General features: G+C 38.3%; 1 protein-coding gene across 1 annotated transcript in view; it reads right to left on the bottom strand.

Annotated features, from left to right (window-relative positions):
• Positions 1 to 5217: 5217 nt before the first annotated feature.
• Positions 5218 to 20408, bottom strand: part of COL11A1 (collagen type XI alpha 1 chain) — a 233551-nt gene continuing 218360 nt past the window's right edge. The window contains exons 58-67 of the mRNA XM_073356872.2: positions 18125 to 18178; positions 16995 to 17102; positions 16298 to 16351; positions 16158 to 16193; positions 15981 to 16034; positions 14793 to 15042; positions 11209 to 11321; positions 9924 to 9992; positions 9000 to 9233; positions 5218 to 6917 (exon numbers count right to left, since the gene is read on the bottom strand). Coding sequence (XP_073212973.1) covers positions 6771 to 6917; positions 9000 to 9233; positions 9924 to 9992; positions 11209 to 11321; positions 14793 to 15042; positions 15981 to 16034; positions 16158 to 16193; positions 16298 to 16351; positions 16995 to 17102; positions 18125 to 18178 — 1119 coding nt within the window. The 3' untranslated portion in view covers positions 5218 to 6770. The remainder of the gene's footprint in view (positions 6918 to 8999; positions 9234 to 9923; positions 9993 to 11208; positions 11322 to 14792; positions 15043 to 15980; positions 16035 to 16157; positions 16194 to 16297; positions 16352 to 16994; positions 17103 to 18124; positions 18179 to 20408) is intronic.

Here is a 20408-nt window from a genome sequence, read left to right as displayed (position 1 = left end):
ACTATGCATTGAGCAACTCTGAATGCCCAGAGGAAAGTGGATATATCTAAAATTCTTTTGAGCGGTAACAAAGGGATCCCTAAACATGAAAATCGGAAAGATGGTCAATTCTGAGTGATGCATTCTCCAGAGCCTGTTCCTTCTCTGTGTGTTATCTTGTGAGTCAATTTGGTCAACAGGATCACAAAGCTGAGCTTTTCTCTCACCTGAATTGTCATTGCGATGACATTCTAATACAAAAAGAGAGGCTCTGGAGATTGTATGAATAGAATATAAAGCATTGCATCATTTTATTATTTATATTCCACCAGAAGAAAATTTTATGTCAACAAAAAGAACTTTTCACTTTCTCCTAAACCTCTTCGTTCCCCACTTGTGTTGAAATAAATAAATAAATAAATAAAAACTGGAACTGTCCTTCCTAATGAACTAAAAAAAGCCACACTGGCATTCTTAAGGCCTGATCTAAAGGCCAATGAAATACTCCCAGTGAATTCACAGAGCTTTGTGTCAGGCTCTTAGCGATTTTTGTATTATGCAAGTTTCAGAGCGGTAGCTGTGTTAGTCTGTAGCAGCAAAAGGAAGAGAAGTCCTTGTGGCACCTTAGAGACTAACAGATACATTTGTTAGTCTCTAAGGTGCCACAAGGACTCCTCGTTCCTTGTACTATGCAAGTTTATGTAGTAGGATACAAAAAAAAGTGTTTTATTTTCAAATACAGTAAATATGCTGGACTGTTGATTCTGTGCTTGAAATCAATAGACAGTGGGTGCTCAAATCCCTTAGGTTATTTAATATTTGTTAAATAAAGACCCAGAGTCACTGTTCTGCTCTGGCTGCTTTTTGCCATTTTGTTGGTCCAAATCAACTGTAAGCCCAACTGGTTTGAGCACTGGAGAACTCCCCATGAGTGAAGTAGTAGTCTTGTGGCATAGGGCTACTGTAATGACAGCTGTGCTCTCCCCTTTACTGTCCTCAGCAGGGAGGGTATGACGGGGGAAATGGGACTTGTCCAAGATGCTGTATTTTCTGCATTCCTAGCTGTTAGGAATCCCCTGTGGGCTATTGACACCTTCAGGCTGTTCTATTGAACAACAGGGACCAAGTGAGTCCAGGCAGGCCCAGGATTTTGAAGGCACAAAGAAAACTTTAAGCCCTTGTGCTAAGCATATTTCTGTTGGGCCAAATAATTTGATTCAAAGAGTTTATAAGGCTAGAAAAGGGTGAACAATTTTCTTTCAACGAGAATTTCACTGATCACTATTTAAGTGATCAAATGGAGGCTAGTCCACAAGAAGCAGCAAATGCTTTCCTTTACAAGTTGTTAGAAGAAATATACTGAAAAAGTATTAAAACCCAGATTTCCCTAACATAATCAGGAGAAGTAGTGATAAATGTTCCAAATATTGTCTTTACAGTATAGTTTGGCAAGTGATTAATTTCTCATTTTCTTATTATCTGTTTAAAGCTTATTGGCACTGTTTGTGAGAGATGTTTATGTGTTAAAATCATGAAAGAAGCTGAGTGATTATCCTTTCTGTGCCTAACGTTGTTCTGGAAAAACCAGCTGAGTATGAGAAAAGCAATAATGTTAGTAGCTTGGAAGTATAATGGTTGATAATCAGAAAATTGAAAGGTAGCTTGGGTAGTAAGTACATTCATAATATTTCATGAAATATTCACTGGGCATTACAAGATGAATAACAGGTCACTATCAGCCATTATGATGAAAATGATCAAATGACAAACAGATGAGGAACAGAAATATATTTTTGTAGAACAAGTGTGTTCCAATAAGTAGTCACAGATTTAGGTATGGACTAGACAAAACAAAAACAGGGCAACAGTACATGATGGATAACATCCAGCAATCAAAAAAGGGAGAAGAAAGGGATACAGTTGTTATTGCCCATGCACTTTTCCATTTTTCATGCTTGTGTATTTCATGGTGTCACCCTGGCCAGCTTTCTGAGTACTACAATGTCTCCTATTTGTATGCAAGTTTTGTCTGTTTGTAAAATATGATGCCAGTCCATGAGGTAGTATGGGGGTGGTTGTGAAATTTCATACTTCCTGTCTTTAGGTCGAGAGGAACCATGAGTATTGTAATCTCAGTCTACTGCTAGTTGGTTCTATGGTGCTACTGCTAGAATGATCAACTACAGCAAAATTATTTACAGAATTGAGCTGTTTCCTTTGTTTAGCACATAGCAGCAAGCAGAGGGGATACTTATGTCCTGATCCTGCTGTTGAATCTGCACAGGCATACCCATTAACTTGTACAGAGCCCCACTGAAGTCATAAGTTTTTAATTGGACCCTGCATGAGCACAAGGCTCTGCCCATATGGATCTGATCAAAAGATCAGGGCCTTAGAGCAAATGGGCACACTGGGCAAAACACTGCCATCTCTAAATGAATGTAGTGTAGCTCAATTCTGACCTCAGTTATTAGGTACAATTCCCATTGATTGTAACAGTAGTGGCACCATGTAACTGCGACGAAGAATAGAATAACACAACCACATATATACTTGACTCTGCATATATCAGCCTTCATTAATCTTCAAAATTATGGTTGGAAACTATATAAATCACATTAGACCAATCCTTTACTTGGTAAAAGGGTTTTTGTGCCATGGAACACTTTGAGACAAGTCCCTTTATCTGTCAGAGTGCATAAGGGACATAAAGAAGACACCTTAAAACTTAAATATGATGAGCATGATGTTTAGTGTCATGGCCTCATCATTGCAAGTTATAATCACCATATCATGTGCAGAATGGAGGCCACTAACTCGCCTCAAAGTTGATGGTGATTACTATAGAAAATACAAGTGCTTTTATTGTATCATTTCTCAGTCACTTGCACAGAAAACCCATTATGTAATTAACGAATCTACTCCCTGGAGAAGTATCTTGGACAAATACAAAAGCTTTTCATGGAACATGGAGGTAGGTTTTAGATGTCATTTAACGACTGTCAATCAACTGCAGCAATAGTAAATGGGTGTGACTTAATTGTAATAAAATATCATATTCTATTTAAGCATTAAGTGCTGTTCATTGTCACCTGCCAGTGAAAAGTGTGGGATTTTCCTGCACTATTAAAAATACTTTTTTTTGTGCATTCTTTTCTTCTTATCATACAGTGTTGAGGAAACTATCTGAAATACCATTGCTAGAAAATTAAACTAATTTTTGCCAGAGCTTTTAAAATGTTGATTCCACTGTTCATGAAGATGACAGAAGAAGATAATGTTACGGATGACATTTTCATACTAGAATCTTCTTTTACTATTTCCTGGATAAGCCAGATAAGATTCAAGTCACTTCTGCCACTGACATATCCCAACTATGAACACACACATCTATATTTTTGACACCAGCTCTGCTTCAAGTCACAAAAAAATTTAGACAATGTTTGGTTAAAGTTCATTTTGCAGTGTCTTACAGCTCTAGTGCAGTGTAGAGTATTAATATTAGATTCCATGCAAGCAGTGCTGCCAGTTTGGGAGGTAGTCTTTCACAAAGAAGTTACATATTAAGGACATTGTTTAACAATGAATGATGCTGTCAAATATGCAGTTCTAGAGTGATCTTATGAAGCTGAATGGTTAAACATTGTTCTGGCTTCCTGGTTGCCTTTGAAAGGTTTGTTAGTAATCCATTACTAGTGGAGCAAAAGAGCATTTTGAAAGCTAAATGAATCTGCGCTAGAGGCCTTCTAACTCATAAAACTGATAGTCTGTGTTGTCATCTTTATACTATGAGATACAGGTCCTAATTCTAATACCCCTAGTCATGCTAAGACCTTACTGAGTTCCGCCATTGAAAGAGTAGGAGTACTCTTGGGACTACTCACGGAATAAGTTTCTACTCAGTGTGTTTGAGGGTGGCAGAATGAGATGCTATATTTTACAACTTAAGATGACATCAAGGATAGAATTGGTCCCTCAGAAACAGTGAAGTCACTCGTGTTCTTGTGGGATATGTTATAGCTTTCACTCAAGTTTAGTGCAGTTACACAAGCATTTACTTGCCCCATGGAACCTTTCTATAAAACACTACATTTAAAGAGCAGATCAAACCAGGCCCTTCAACAAAAACTGCATTCCACCTCTTGTGTACAGTTCCTGTCTCGTGTTGAATATGACTATTGTGAGATTTCACCCATCCTGCAAGTTCTGTTTTTGCCAGCTATTTGTTGCAAAATCCAGAAGTCACTTAGCAGTTTAAGCCTCTTTATGATTACACAGACTGTTAATTCCTGGTCTGAAATGTATTGACCTGTTTTTGCTTATAGATTGGAGTAAGGATTTAATTTACATCATTTTTGAGATTTTTTTTTTGTGGGCCTAGTGACACCTGATGACTCCTATGTCTTAATTTTATATCTAGCAACACTCACTTTCTACAGAGAATTCCGGGTGTTACTAATGTGTCAATTTCAATGCAAAATTTTCTTCTGCTGGGTACAATGTACTATGTACAGTGTTTAATAATGTTGAATCTTTGTACAGAGCATGGTATAAAGTTTGCTTCTGACATTATCAAGAGTAAGTAATAAGGCACATGACTTCCCCATAGAGAAGTATGACCTAAGGGTAGATCATTCCTCTTCCTTGCTGCCTACACATTTTTTATTTTTCAGATTAGAGAGATGGAATGTAGTTCAGTGGGTAGGGCTCTAGTTTGGGTTGCGGTTTCAGTTTCTGCTCTGCCACAGGTATTCTGCATGACCCTGGGCAATTCTCTTAGTTTCTGTGAGCCTCAGCTCTCCATCTGTAAAATGGGGATAACAGCACTTCCTCTCTGTGGGGATAAATACAGTGAAAATTGTGAGGTGCTCAGATGGCTATGGGGGCCATAAAAGATGGATAAAGGTTGTGAAAAGAAGTTGAGACCACAACTTTGCAGTTAGTAGCACATAGGCAGACTGCTGTGACTACACAAAGCCCCATTGACTTTAACAGGGCTGTATAGAAGCTCTCGATTGCAGAATTGGGGTCTTCGATATTAACTCCTCTGCCCATGATGCATTTGTAGTGCTTGCCTGTGTATATAATAAGATTTTTTTTTCATTCTGGATGGTCTGGAAGCAGAATGCCATTACACTACTGAAACTGATATAACATTTCTTGTGGTTTGAAGAAACAGAGTGACCAGTCCAGGTAGTCAAGACTTGATTTTATTAATAAAATTCGTATTTTCCCTCTTTGAGGTGACAGTTACAAACTTTGGTTCAAAAATAAAAGAAATTCTGAACAGCAAAAGGTTGACTTTTAAAATCTCACTTTTACATGTATAAAATACCAGTTGGAAATGAGGCAGTGGAATCTGGTACCAATTAATTTAACAATTTATATAAGAAATAGTAACAAACATTTATTTTCAAGTCTTACATATATTATGAAAAATAATTACAAAAGGATTTGTGTTTTAAAGTTAAAATGTTATTTCTACTTCCAACTACCTGAAAAAAAATGTTTAGATGGAAGGCCAAACCAACCTTTTTGTGAGATTTGGATTGCAAATTGTAACAGTTTGGGTCAGAAAACAAGCTCTGTAGGTAGCAGTCCCCTCATACGTTGCTTCACAACTAGGTAGAATCACATGACCTAGACATATTGTGTTCCTGGCCTTAAGCTGAAATAATAGAGAATTCATATTGATGGGATGGGCAAATAATATATGGGCTATCATGTGGATCTTAGTATCCAGTTCAGAAGCAAATATTCATCGCTGCTCACATAAAAAACTATGTAAACACTGCACAAATCCATAAATAGTTTTGAATCAAGTTTTAATATTTATATGGTTTAAAGAAGCACAATGAAAACAAATTCAGATGAGATTAAAAAAGGATAACTAGGACTACCAGTTACTTCACATAGACTTAAACAGATCTCTGCACATACTTTCCCCCCCTTTTTCATACACATTTTCCCCACCCAAAAATATAAACTTGCTTATTTTAGGTATATACAGGTATCTTAAGAAATCCTGGAATCTGAAAGGAAAATAAAAAGTCTGAGGTAATAGCACCATGGAATACAGCACCTCAGTGGGTGTGTTCATTCTTGAAATTCATTCTCACATTCTTGAAATTCATTCTCACAAAGTAATATCAGCAAAGTGTTGTTTTGAGTTCCTTTCCAAAGATTTTCCAGTTTTGCCACCTGAAGCTTTGTTGGCGACTTCAAATAACAGAGCTTTTCAACATCAATATATACAAAGGGACTTTATTATTAATCGGAAAAATTAAATTGGATTCACTGGAAATTACAACTTTATTTTTCATAATACATACACAGTATTGACAACAATGTTTTGCAATTATAAAATAAGAGCCAGATGCAATTCAGAGACACATGCAAGTTTTGGAAATGGACACAGAAATAACAGTATAGTACTGTACATAGAATAATTACAATTTATTAAACACACCTCCTTAGCACCTCTTTGTTGAAATAGGAGCACCATGACATTCATGTTTTACAGCACCAAGGAATCCAAAGGGAGTATTCATAAAGCTAGCGCTATGTTGTGTGTCACTGCCATAGCCTCTTATGTCCCCCATGATTTGCGAAATAAGTTTAAGTCATGTGATTCTGGTCCTACAAGGGCAATGGATATTTCCTAGATAAGACATACGTACCCAGCAAGACATTTTTTCTATGCCATCCTTAATCAAAACTTGCATGTGGCATGAAGTGGGTTGGTGGCACCTCGGCACAACTTGTTTGCCGATCTGCTCTTTGCCCAAAACTTAACCGAGGAAACAGACGGGACCAACTTCAAATCCAAACTTCTGGTTCTGATCACCAAAGTCATTAATCATCACATCAACAATAGGCACTTGGTCTATTTTAGGTGTACTGATTTCGATCACAGTCTTTGCATAGCCTTTTCTTGACTGTAAAAAAAAAAAGAGCAAAACAAAATAAAAAATGACTATACATAAAAGCTGCAGTGTTATAGATCTTTCACAAGTTAACTTTACAATATAGATTGTTATTATAAATAACTGCCCCCCCATGTACTGAACAGTATGCACTAATGCCAGATGTTTCTAATAAGCTGTTTTTTTCTTGAATTCTTTTCTTTTTTAAAATTAGTATTTTTATCTTCTAAAAATGCAAATGTGAAACCATTGTTTTTGGAAAAGAGAAAGTGATTAAACATCACAAAAATCTACGGGCTAAAACAGGCCCCCTCACTGGAAAAATCCATAAGAGGTTTAAAGTTCCCTCGAGAATTCTGAGTTTACATATGTACTAGCTGGTGAATCATGTTGTCAGGGGTTGTGGGGATTTTATCCTCATGAAGAGGCCAGTAATCCAATCTGGAGATAACGGAGACAATATACACTTCCAATGAGAAGGGCTGTAACCTCATTTCAAAGTGTTACAGCAGCTACTTGGAAATTCAAAATATCCAGGATTCTGACATGACTGCTAGATTGTGCACCTTTGTTTATTTTTTTAAAAAGTAGTCAAACCCTGTTAATCGTGGGGGCAGATATCAGCTCCACCATTTCCTCTGGTATTTTACCCAGCCAAAGCAACATCTTGCTATTATCTGGAATGATCTTCTGTCATTTTACACCCTCATCCAATCCCTAATCTCAGAGAGACACTGAGAAAGCTGAGAGAATGTCACAGCAGGCTATGATAACAAAGGGATCTAGAATCTAGTGTTATCAGCTTATTAATGGCACTGCACCCCAAAACCATTTCACTACCTCTCCCAAGAGTTCCACATATAGAGGCCATGATAGCAGAAGATATAAAGAAAATACTAAAATAACTAGGAAGAGAGGTACATGTTGAAAAGAAGCAATCATAGAATAGAACCCTATGGTACTCCATCATGAGAAGGCTTCTGGCAGATAAACAAAACACTACTATTCATCTAAAGAAGAAAAGAACACAGCCAATCGAGCACTATTTTGTCTAACTCTGCCAGATTTCACACCTGTGTGAACAACACCCTCGGCATATTGCATCAAAACCCGGGTGATAGAGGTAAAGGAATCCACAGTGAAAGTGATCTACATCCATTGCCAAGAAGAGATCACTGACCAACTACACTAGCAATGTCTTTGTATCACAACCTGGTCTAACACAAATGGAAAAAAAATAGGAAACCCAAGGACCCCAGGTATTGCCCCAAGCTATTTATCACAACCTTCTCAATAATTGTCTCTCATGAATTTTAGAGAGGATTCTTAGATATCACAAAAACACGATTAGTTAGGTATAAATGCATAGATATGTAGCTATCTAGACAACAAATGGCAAAATATTCAGCATTGAGACATGGCTTCTGAAGCAAGAAGCTAACAACTCATAAACCTGAATGGACCCAATACCTTGTTGGAGAGATGATCAGATATCTGGTGCGTGTATGGAATATTCCTAGTGACACTAGGGAAGCTGGGAGAAGAGTGGGAAGGATATAATTCCTGGACTTTACCTAGTGTTGATTTCTGCTCTTCTTTTAGATAAGCAATGCACACATGTCAAACTATGCAATTTGTTCACAAGCTTTGGATCCACTGTGTATCTATGAAGGACTGCTATCCAATGCACATTTTTGGTGTTTTCACTATGTATCTTCCCCTTGCATTAACTGATTTCAGAGAGTTAATATATACTAACAGTGCAATGCCTCCTTTCACAATACTTATTTTCTGCTGCTTTTCCTTTACCTAACATTTACAATAGCAAAATATCTAATTTCAGCACATTGGCACTAACAGCAACCATTCATGCCAAACTTTGCTTTGCTATTGCTTAATTTATGGTTGATATTTTTCTTCATATGAAATTTAAAGAAGTGACTAATTCATTGTAGTTAAAATCTACTAAAATGGCAGAGTATTAAAAACAAAATGCCTTTCTCAGAAGGAAGCCAGCATAAGAATGAACTAGTTTGACTACGAAACTCACCAGTTATATTATAGTAGAAAAGAATATTTTGAGCCTATACTTACTGCACAACCATCATGAAGAGCTTTGATGTAAGGATTATTGTCATAAGACATCTCTTCATCATTTGATCCTAAGAACCTCAGTGCTTTGTCATAGCTGTCAGATGACACATCATGCCAAGCTACTGACTGATGACAGTTGTAAGTGAAATTTTGTCTGGCAGAGGCACTCAGTAGTTTAAGGAATGTCATTTGAACCATATTAATGGAATTGCCTTCAACATCCACATAGGAAAGCTGGAAAATATAAGTAGGCATATGAACATTTGGTTGTTTCTATCTCTTAAGTGCAAAAGTGGAAAATTACAGTTGACACAGAATCCCATTAACTGACTTTAATGTGAAAATCAGCTGATACATACTATATTGTCATTGTTAGATTTTAAAGCACAATCAAGCTATGAATCAGTACACAGGTTTTCATTTTATAGTAGGGATTATGACAAACAACTATACATTTAGCTGCATCCTATTGCAAGACGCAGAGAATCATCTCCAGAATACTCTGTGAGCTTGTAATAGCAAATTCTTCTGGGACATAGGTTCAGTTAATCATAACTATATGTCTTTTACTGAGTATGCATAAATGATGCTGCAGCCTATCTTTAGTGTACCTGGAATGGAGCATGGGGATCTGCACTCAAGCTGTTTTGCAGAGGGTTAGTGGTGGTGCAAGAGCTGCCAGAATACATCAGTCCGCTCTGCAGTTAACCACTGGCATTTTTGCTACATTTGAAGCATGATAAATAGGCAAGAACAGGGCAGGCTCCTGCTCTCCTATGTGAAAGAGGCCACTTTACTGCTCTTATGTTTAAGGGGGCAAAGGTTGAGGCTGCACAAATTCCTTTTTGTATTATATAGTCAAGATTACTTGGTGATAGTACCTGCCTGGTTTGTTAATCACTGTATGTTGAGATGACTACTTACCAATTTGCCTCTCTTAAATTCACTAAACCAGGCTCCTGGATTCTCCTTTGGCCATGATGAAATTCTTACCTGTTGTAAAGGAGCAGAGAATGTGAGTATTTACAACGTGTGTTAGAAAAAAGAATGCATTTTCACATCAAAAACTGCAAAATAAATCTTCCTTCTGGGATATCAACCTATTTTAAGTGGTCTTCGGAACTATGCAGAGACACAGCTACATCTGATTTATTTAATTCCCTAAAACTGGATACTTTGTTTAGACAGAGATAAAATATCTACAAATTAATTACTTTAGACCAACTGAACTGAATTAAAGATGACAGAATAATTTCTGTTCATAAACTGTACAGAGCATGTAGCAGAGACACCTCAGATCAATTCAGATAAGTTATTGGGGTAAACTGCACCCGTTTGGATTAATTAGGATTTGCACTGGTATGACTACATTGATTCATATCCTTTGTCTACACAGGCTTTTAGAAAGCCACTTTCTTCACTGGTTGCACATAGGCAACCATTTATACTTATGGGTGTGAAACACTACAAGTTCATAATAGTAGTGTTTTTCAGCTACTTTGTACAGGTATAAATGATACCAGTAGGGGTAAGACAGTAGAAAATCAGACACTAGAGTTTATCGTTTAGGTCTCAGATTGAACATTGTATGTTCATTAGTAATGGGTAACTAGCTGGGTCACGTCCTGGGCTGTAGGAGACATTTAGCTAGCAAGCAGGTGAGTAAAAATGTACATCTGAGATAAAGGGGGTAAAAAGTGTCTATTTGTTTACTCTGTGTATCATTTCATTGCCTTACGCATGTTTAAGGCTAAGATTTAGTCATGGATATTTTTAGTAAAAGTCCTGGACAGGTCACGGGCAATAAACAAAAAATCATGGCCCTGTCCATGACTTGTACTATATATCCCTCACTAAGTCTTGGGTGCTCTGGGGGGGGTCCAGGGGTGCAGCTGCTGCTCCGGAGGGGCGACTCTGGGGTGTCTGCTGGTGCTCTGAGAGGGGAAGGCTCCTAGGCACCCGCTGGTGCTCGAGGTGAGGGGGAGGCCTGGGACTGCTGCTGCTGCTGCTGCTGCTGGCCCTGGGGTCAGTGACCTCCGTAACAGACTCGCAGCCTTACTCATGTTTATGCAAATTAAACGTAATAATTAGCCTGTAAGAAAAATAGATAAATGAAAACATGACAGTATCATTTTACTATTTAGTTCAATATTGCAACAACATGGCAGGAACTGTCAACAGTCAACCCAAAACACAGATTGGTACTTACTCCTTCAGATTTCTTATCTGGGTAGATGCAAGTTTCGCCACCCGCTGTGAAATTACAGTACACTTTGAAGGAGTCTCCAGAGCAGCCCTGATTAGGATCAATCCAATATTCACCTAAAACAAACAAGAGAGGATTTACTTAAGATAACAATTGATTTGTGTCATAAATATAAAGGGAAGGGTAAACCCCTTTGAAATCCCTCCTGGTCAGGGGAAAGCTCCTCTCACCTGTAAAGGGTTAAGAAGCTAAAGGTAACCTCGCTGGCACCTGACCAAAATGACCAATGGGGAGACAAGATACTTTCAAAAGCTGGGAGGAGGGAGAGAAACAAAGGGTCTGTGTCTGTCTGTAGTCGTCTTGGCCGGGGATAGACCAGGAATGGAGTCTTAGAACTTTTAGTAAGTAATCTAGCTAGGTATGTGTTAAATTATGATTTCTTTAAATGGCTGAGAAAAGAATTGTGCTGAATAGAATAACTATTTCTGTCTGTGTATCTTTTTTGTAACTTAAGGTTTTGCCTAGAGGGGTTCTCTATGTTTTTGAATCTAATTACCCTGTAAGATATCTACCATCCTGATTTTACAGGGGGGATTTCTTTATTTCTATTTACTTCTATTTTTATTAAAAGTCTTCTTGTAAGAAAACTGAATGCTTGTTCATTGTTCTCAGATCCAAGGGTTTGGGTCTGTGGTCACCAATGCAAATTGGTGAGGCTTTTTATCCAACATTTCCCAGGAAAGGGGGGGTGCAAGTGTTGGGAGGATTGTTCATTGTTCTTAAGATCCAAGGGTCTGGGTCTGTAGTCACCTAGGCAAATTGGTGAGGCTTTTTACCAAACCTTGTCCAGGAAGTGGGGTGCAAGGTTTTGGGAAGTATTTTGGGGGGAAAGACGTGTCCAAACAGCTCTTCCCCAGTAACCAGTATTAGTTTGGTGGTGGTAGCGGCCAATCCAAGGACAACGGGTGGAATATTTTGTACCTTGGGGAAGTTTTGACCTAAGCTGGTAAAGATAAGCTTAGGAGGTTTTTCATGCAGGTCCCCACATCTGTACCCTAGAGTTCAGAGTGGGGGAGGAACCTTGACAATTTGGAAGTCATATTTTACTGCGATATAATGCTCCTCAAAAAGTTTTAGCTGTAAAGCTATAGTTGTTTTATCTTAAAGAGTGGGAAGCAAAAACAATTTTTTGTCATTGTCTTTATTGCTCCTTTACGAAAGACAAAACCAGCCTCAGTTGTTTTTTATTTTAGTTTAGCTTGTATTTTATTTCAGGGTATGACTCCCTTTGTTTGCTGAGGGACTTTAGTAAATCATTTGCAGAACTGGTGAATGGCACTGCAGGAGGCTGAAATCTGAGGCAGAGCTCTCAGAGAGACCCCAGGTGAATGGAGAAAGCATGTTGTATATGTCAGCCTCCTGTGACTTCAACATCCAGATCCTTCAGTTAAAGAAAGTCAGAACCTGATATTTCAGAATGTTGAAAGAAAAACAAGCAGAAGAAATGTTAAGGCTACATCATAAAGGAGCAGTTCAAACCCTGGGCTGGATTGTGATGTTTAGGCACAGCCCTGTGTTCAGGGTGGTGTGGAGCTGCATAGTCATGGGAGGGTGCATGTCAGAAATCGTAGGTATACAGAAGCAGGGTGCCCGCTGCTAAGCACCTCTCTGGAGTTCAGCTTATTTCTGCACCTCTGCTGGGTGGTGCATGCTGGGACTAGAGCCATTGCCCCTGCTTCTAACACCTGAATTATGCATCTGCACTGGCAGCACTGGTGGAAACTGAGATAAGCCTCAGGTTCCTGTATTTTACCACTACGCTGCCTAACCCTGGAGCTGCAGTGTAGACGAGGCTCAGATGTTTCCAGATAGTAAAAGCACCATAACTGATGGCTGGCTAGACAACATAATGGCAAAGACGTCTGAACTGCTCTGAGCCTTTTCTGCTCTACAACTTCCACCCTTCTTACAACTGGTGGATATGCACTGTTGGGAATTATGGGTCCTAAAAATGCTAGTGTAGACAAGGGCTGAGGGTGAGTGCTCTAGTCAGTCCCAAGACCATTCAAATGTCAGTCTCTAAGGTGACTGCTAACAATCATTCTAATTATAATGGTGTTTTCTGTGTTGTGGATTAACACCACCAGCTAACTGCACACTACTGGCAGAACAGCAAATAGCAAGGGTTTTCAGTCACTACCCTCCTAGCCCAGGTGCGAGCCAAAGTGCAGGTTTCTGAACGGCGTGCATTACCAATCCTTGCAGTAATACTGTCTCCTGAATGTACAGTATGGAACATAAGGATATATGTGTGATATCTGTGGTAATAGATACAGGTTATTTTTAAGCCTTCTTTGTTCAGACGCTCTTTATTTAAAATAGGCAGTCCTGACAGCTAGCTTCCTACTCCCAAGAGCTTTGTAAAGAAATGAATGTTTTCACTTTTATTTTAACCAAATTAAACCCTCACTCATATTAAAACAAAAGTTCCCCATAACAGATAAATACTGGTAAGTGAACAAGTCAGAGATTTTCTATGAAAGATAGTCATTATAATGGAGGTACTGAATTGTAATATATGTACTTTTCATACAGCACATTCACTACTTAACTGTTCCTCAAGGCAACCATCTGTTTTTATCTGTCTAGAGTGAAAACAATAAGTAGTATTAAATTGTCAAGATGTATTTTTGCTCTCATTTTAAAATGTGAAAAAATTACTTTGAACAGGGAGAAATATTCATTACAATAGAAGAAATATAAAAGCAGGAGAGCTGTGTGAAAGTTGGCTTTCATTTAAAGCTTACCAGAGAGTAAGCTCAGTTAAAAAAATTAAAAAATAAACAAAGCTATTTCTCTGAAACACTGCCTAATTTATGACTCTGCATTTTATTAAACTTTAATGCCAGATTTATTGCCATAATCTTGAATATGTCCGTACATTTCACATAAACCTCAGTCTTTTTTGCTTAATGTGTTTTTAGGATGAAAGAATTATGAAGGAATGTATTGTGAGCAGAATTCAGGAATGTCTCGTACAACTCTCTGATCATTTTTTAAAATTCTGGACTAATATATGTAGCACCTAAAAGAAATCTGCATCCAGCCACCCACCCCCAGTTTTAAAATAGTTATATCTTTTGGGTGAAATCTTGGCATCATTGTGGCTAAGCTCCCATTGACCCCAATGGCACAAGGACTTCACCCTTTGTTCTTTGGAAAAAGGTGGTTTTGTAAAATGCAAAGCCTCCTTTTCTAAATAAACATTTAAACTTTTATTTCTCTCCTTGTTAATATGCTTTTTTTTTGTAAAGCAAATTGTAAAAGCTGTACATCTAAAACCAGACTGACTGTATTGCATATGTAATGAACTCTTGCTTTACAGACACAGAATTTCTGTAGTTGAAATTAAATTCACCATGTTTATAAATGGCTTTTTTTGCCTCCAATAATGGATTTAACGAACATTTTCTTAGCTTTTCTTGAAAGACTATATTAACCATATAACTGGAATTAATGAACTGACAATATATCTTAGTAAATCATAACCTCAGCCCATTTGCTTTTGTCACGTAATATTAACATACCATCTGGGAAGTCTGGGTGGCAGAGTTGTAGATCTTTGCAAGTTCGGGCTGGGTTGTTCTGAGTGCCCATTGGAAACTTCATATGCTCAATATCTTGCTTTAGAGAATTGAGTGAACCAAATATTTCCTCCATGCCATCAGAATAATCCAGGATGTTATCAACTGCATCAGCCAGCATGTAATCCGAAGATCTTCTTGTCTTTTTGGGTGACTGGATTGGCAAAGGCTGGATAACTTCCCCGGGAGGACCCTGAAAAGTACATTACATACTTTGGTTGCCTTTTAATTTTATTTTCTAGATGCATAAATAGATTGATAGATGGAAATCCTGGCTGGAGGTGGTTTGAATGGTCTGTCTTCTTTTTTTATTTTATTTTTCTCGGATTTCCTTTCATTTGGTCAAGGCTTGATTACAGAGAAACAGCGAGAGATTCTGCCTGGCCCTTATATGGGAGCAGAGCAGGGGGAATGCCACATGGAGCAAAATCACAGTCCATGTGCTCAGAAAAATGTAGGGACTGCAATATTCCTGCTTTCCAGAGGCCTGCAATGCCCCAAATGGGGCATGTAAGAGGCAGGCCCAGGCTCCACCCCCAATGTCCACCACCATACTGCCTAGCAGAGCTGGCCAGCCACTTGGAGAAGGCTAAGTTGCCCCCCAAAAGGGGGGCAGTTCTGGGGTTGCTTGCCTAATGCACCTGGGAAACAACCTGAGACAGACAGTCTCTTGGTATGCTTATACTCCGGAATGAAACCAAAAATATTGAAATTTCCAGAGAACCAAAATTCCTCCATCAATTGCATTTCAGATTGAGCAAAATGTTTCATTTCAAGAAAATCAAAATATTTCATTTTGCTTTTGACTTTTGTTTTTAATTTTATATTTTATAAAATCAAAAAATGGAAAATCAAAATGTTATGTTCTGAAAAAGGAAAAGTTTTTCCCTTTTTTTCCCCCAAATTTTTGTTTCAGAATGAATTTTCATCAGAGACATCACATTTCCATGAAATTTTTTGCATTTATGGACTGGAATTTTCCAACAGAAAAGCATTTGGTTTGGAACATTTCCAACCATCTCTAATATTTTCCTTTTCTGCAGTTTTCCAAAGTCCTACCTGCCAGTGTTACAAAACAGGATCATTTGGACCATTAACTGAATGCATTGTCAAATAAGTGATTTTACTTACGGGAGGACCTGGGGGGCCAGGTAAACCACCATCGCCCTTTTGACCACCAGGACCCTGCAAATCAGTGAAAGAAACACTATGTTAGCAATCTTGGAAAAACAAAACAGCCTAATTTTTTTAAGAAAACCACCAACCCCAAGGGAAAATACAGAACAAGCCTGGAGAGGAGTTACTTACAGAGGATCCTTTGGAACCCTTTGGACCTTGAGGACCCTAGGGGACAACGGACACAGTTATACCGAGTTGTACTTAAGCTAAAACGGGAATATTTTGAACTGAACAATATTTGGCAAGACACTTTGGATGTAATTACTTACAGGTAAACCAGGAGGGCCAGGGGGGCCGAGTGGACCAGCGGGACCGGGAATGCCCTAAAGAAGAATGAGCAGAAACTACGTTATTCTAGCTCCATTGTTTCTGCTATACTGAGCAACAGTGACAGGGTTAATAAGATGACTAGTTAAGTACACCTCAGAGTAGTTCTACGCAGGGATTGAGTCGGCTTAATGATCTAGACCCTGTTTTATGATTAACAACATGACATGCCAATTTGAGTTCTGTTTTTGTACTTCTCCAAAGTTCATAAAGCCACTACCCCATCCACTGCCAAATCCTCCTTAAGGCTCGCTTTTGACATCATGCACACAGAACACTGCCAGTTGATAAAAGCTAGGCAGATGATGAGCTCCATTGTGAGCACAGCTAGTGTAACTGAAAATGTTGAGCAAATTGTTGTGACCATGTCCTCCACCTATTTGTTTGTTTCATCCATCGACTGAGCCTTGTCTGTAAGCTAGATTTTGAGCTCTTTAGCTTTGTGAAATGTTTGTACAGCACCTAACACAATGGGACCTTAATTCTTCATGGGTATACTAGGTGCTGCTGCAATTTAAATGCTACTCGTATACAAGATCTGTGCAAAGGGTTTAGAATTCAAAATTTCTTCTTCTTGACTTGGCAGAGAGAACAGGCTTGTACAGAACTTAAATGGAAACAAAAGTATGTTTTACTAACTGTATCGCCCTTGGCTCCGAGAGCCCCTTGTGGACCCGGAAGACCCCTGTCACCCTTTTCACCCTGTTCTCCTGGAGGTCCAATCAGACCAATCAGACCGGGATGTCCCTAGAAAAGAGTCAGAGAAAAGTAAGATTGAAGGTCAATGTATATAACTATGAATAATGTAAATTACATGAGAAATATATATTGATAGCTTAGGGTATTGAAAAGTCATCACTGAAGGTATTTACAGAGAAATCCTAAAAATTCTAAAAACAGTAGGCACACAATTATTCTGCAGGTACATGCATTTGCTGACATTTATGCTCAGAGATTACCTGCAGAGTTTACGTATTCCATGAAAAATAAATCTGTGAGTGCTACATAGTAGCTACTTACTGAAGCCAATAACAATACCTATCAGTATCAAGTCACACCCTTGTCAGTATTTAAATGGTCCAGACACATTTGTGAGTTGTAAACCACCTCAATATGTAATATATATTTTTAAATACCTGATCCAAGTATGTAAATAAAACATAACTCACAATAGAATGGGCTTCATTCCAAACAATTTCCCTTTCTACCTACAGTTCCCCGTGCCCTGATAGCTCAATGGGATTCCGGTGCCTGTTTCCCTTAGGATCCTTTGACAAGCCCATCCTATATCTTTAAAGTCATTTCTGCTATTACTTCACAGTAAAGACAAATACAACAATTGTTCTATATTTATATTTTTTGGCTCTTTCTCTCTATAAAAGCTAATGTGTCTTATTCCCAACTGTGAAACTATATGCTTTTCCCCTATGGATTTCTGTGGGCTCCTAATAACAGAGAAAAGCCAGGGTCATTAAATTTACCTTCCAGGCAATGACTGTTCCTTTCTCTCTGAATGCTGCTAGGATGGGCAGATGTGGCCTACCATTTCATTATTTATTATTAATTATTATTATTATTATTTATTATGGCAGTGGAGAGTTGATTGATGGGTGCCATGGACCTTTCATGTCACTATGGCATCTTTTATACAACAGAAATAGTTTTTTTTTTGTCTTATGCACTCAGCCAACACTTGGCTTTTAGACTGATGATGCAATTAACGGAGCCTTTCGCAAACTGAAGACACAAAGTGAGAAATGTCAGCCTACCTTCTCACCCTTGGAACCGGGATCCCCCTTCAGTCCAGGCAAGCCAGGTGGACCCTAAATAGGTCAAAGGAAATAATGTTAAACACAAGTTTTAAATGGCATGGCATGATGTACTCATAGTAGTTACTTGAAATAATAAAAGTACTGTAAGTTCAGGTATGGTGGCATTCAGTGGCTGATGATGGGCTGTGTGTACAACTTAAGGCACAAGATAATCTTTAAGTGTATGCATAAAAGAAACATTTCTGAATAGAAGAGCTGATTTTGACAAGACTAGAAAGTGGAAGTGAGGGCCTCTGTGACTGGAAATTTATGAGGAAAGAGCTCTTTAAAGGTCAATTAAAAGTCGCCACGTGGCACTGGAAGTACCCAATGAAGCATGTGATAGTTAATCAGATTTTCTAATCTATGTTTTGTTGATCTTATTACTTTTGCTTGTAGGCACTTTACATGCTTTTCATTACTTCTCCAATAACGCTTGTTCTTTATTGTCCCTATCCTCTTATAACACAGTGGTAAAGAGACCACTTAAGTTGGTAGTAAGGATCAGTAATGTCTTGCAGATTGTTAAGCAGGTGTCTTATATTAATTTCCCCCTATTTTGTTATTGGTTTGAAAGCCACTCCATATTTCAGTCCAGGGTTAGGGTATTATCTTGGGAGTAGGGAGCTCAGGGTTTAATTCCCTGTTCTGTCACAGACTTCTTGTGTGACCTTGGGCAAATTGCTTAGACCCAGCTTTTTAAAGGTACTTAGGCCTTGCTTTGCTCAGCACTGCCACTTCTGAAAATGAGATTTGGCTGTGTAAGTCATTTAGGGCCAAGTTTGTAAAGGTATATAGGCACCTAAGTGCCATTGATTTCAATGGGAGTTAAATACCTCAATACCTTCAGACTTTTGACCCTTAGGCCTTGCAATGCAAGCAGAACAATGTCAAAATAACTTTAAAAATGGGCCTTAGTTTCTCCATGCCCCAGTTCCCCAAGTGTCGAATGGAGATTATAGCCCTTCCCTACCTCACAGGGCGCCATGAGGATAATACATTAAAGACTAGGATGCACTTAGACACTACAGTGATGGGGGCCATATAAGTACCTACAGTAAATATTTTTTTCTCTTAAAACAATGCCACCCCAATCATTTATACAGCACCACGGCTGTAGAAGGTGCTTTCTAAAAGAGAGTCAGAAAAACTCTGCCCCAATTTTGGTCCGTAATTGGTCCTGGGGAAGCAATGCTAATGCTGCTTCTGTCAGCTCTCGACAGGGTGCTTAAAAAACAAAAGCTGTACAAAAGTGTGAAGCACTATATTATCCAGTTAGAATTCATGCACCACGGGACCCCAGTGAGGAACTGTAGGGCCTGACTCTTCAAATTTGGCCATGTGAGTGGTCATTTTTCATATAAGTAATCCAATGGACATCAATGGCACTAATTGCCTAAGATTTGCAGGATAGGGTCCTTACTTGGCACTGTGTAGGGAGATGTATTGTTAAATTACAAGCATACATAAACTAACCAGAACCACTACTCATGTTTTATGAACTGTACATGGAGATTGTCAGCTCTACTGTAAATTTTGCCCATGCTGCCAGATTCAGCCATCATGACAGCAGTGTGCATAGATTCAACAATGGCTTAAGGAATATCCCATAAGAATTGGACTGGATGAACTGTTCTTAAAACACTAATTTCTCAGAGATTTAGAAGGGAACTGCCTTCCAAATGGCATCAGTCTGAATTTACCAAACTTGTTTTGGTACCCTACAGTATGCATCTTTTAAAGAGCTTTTTTTGGGAAAGCCTATGTATGATGACAATGATATTATAAAATACACTATTGCCAGAGCCTTAGTTTTTCTGAATCACTCACCCCTGTGACTCTGTGAAACTGTGGCTCACACTAACCTTGTAAACAAATGCAATTAAAATGAGGATTTAAAAATGGGAGCTTTTAAAAAAATAACATCACAGTGACAGCATTAGCACTATGTGTTTAATGTTGATACAAACTGAAATGCAATTTCTTTTGGCATCAATGTAAATATATCTCACTAGAGCAAGCCTGTTAAACTTTTATTGACAATTTAAAAATCTTAATCTAATAAGGTTCTATAGTCTTAAATCGATCTCTACAGTATCATGATTATAGAAGATGCTCCTGTGGTGCATTTTGAAACAACTTTTTTATTTGCTGTTTTTTTTAACAAAATGTAGATGTATGGGAGCTTAGAAAATCTACCTAGGAGACAGCTACTTATCCATAGCCCAGAACATCGGAAACC

Source organism: Lepidochelys kempii, chromosome 8 (assembly GCF_965140285.1).
Source record: "Lepidochelys kempii isolate rLepKem1 chromosome 8, rLepKem1.hap1, whole genome shotgun sequence".
Classification (NCBI taxonomy): domain Eukaryota; kingdom Metazoa; phylum Chordata; order Testudines; family Cheloniidae; genus Lepidochelys; species Lepidochelys kempii.
This window is presented reverse-complemented; position numbering and strand designations above follow the sequence as displayed.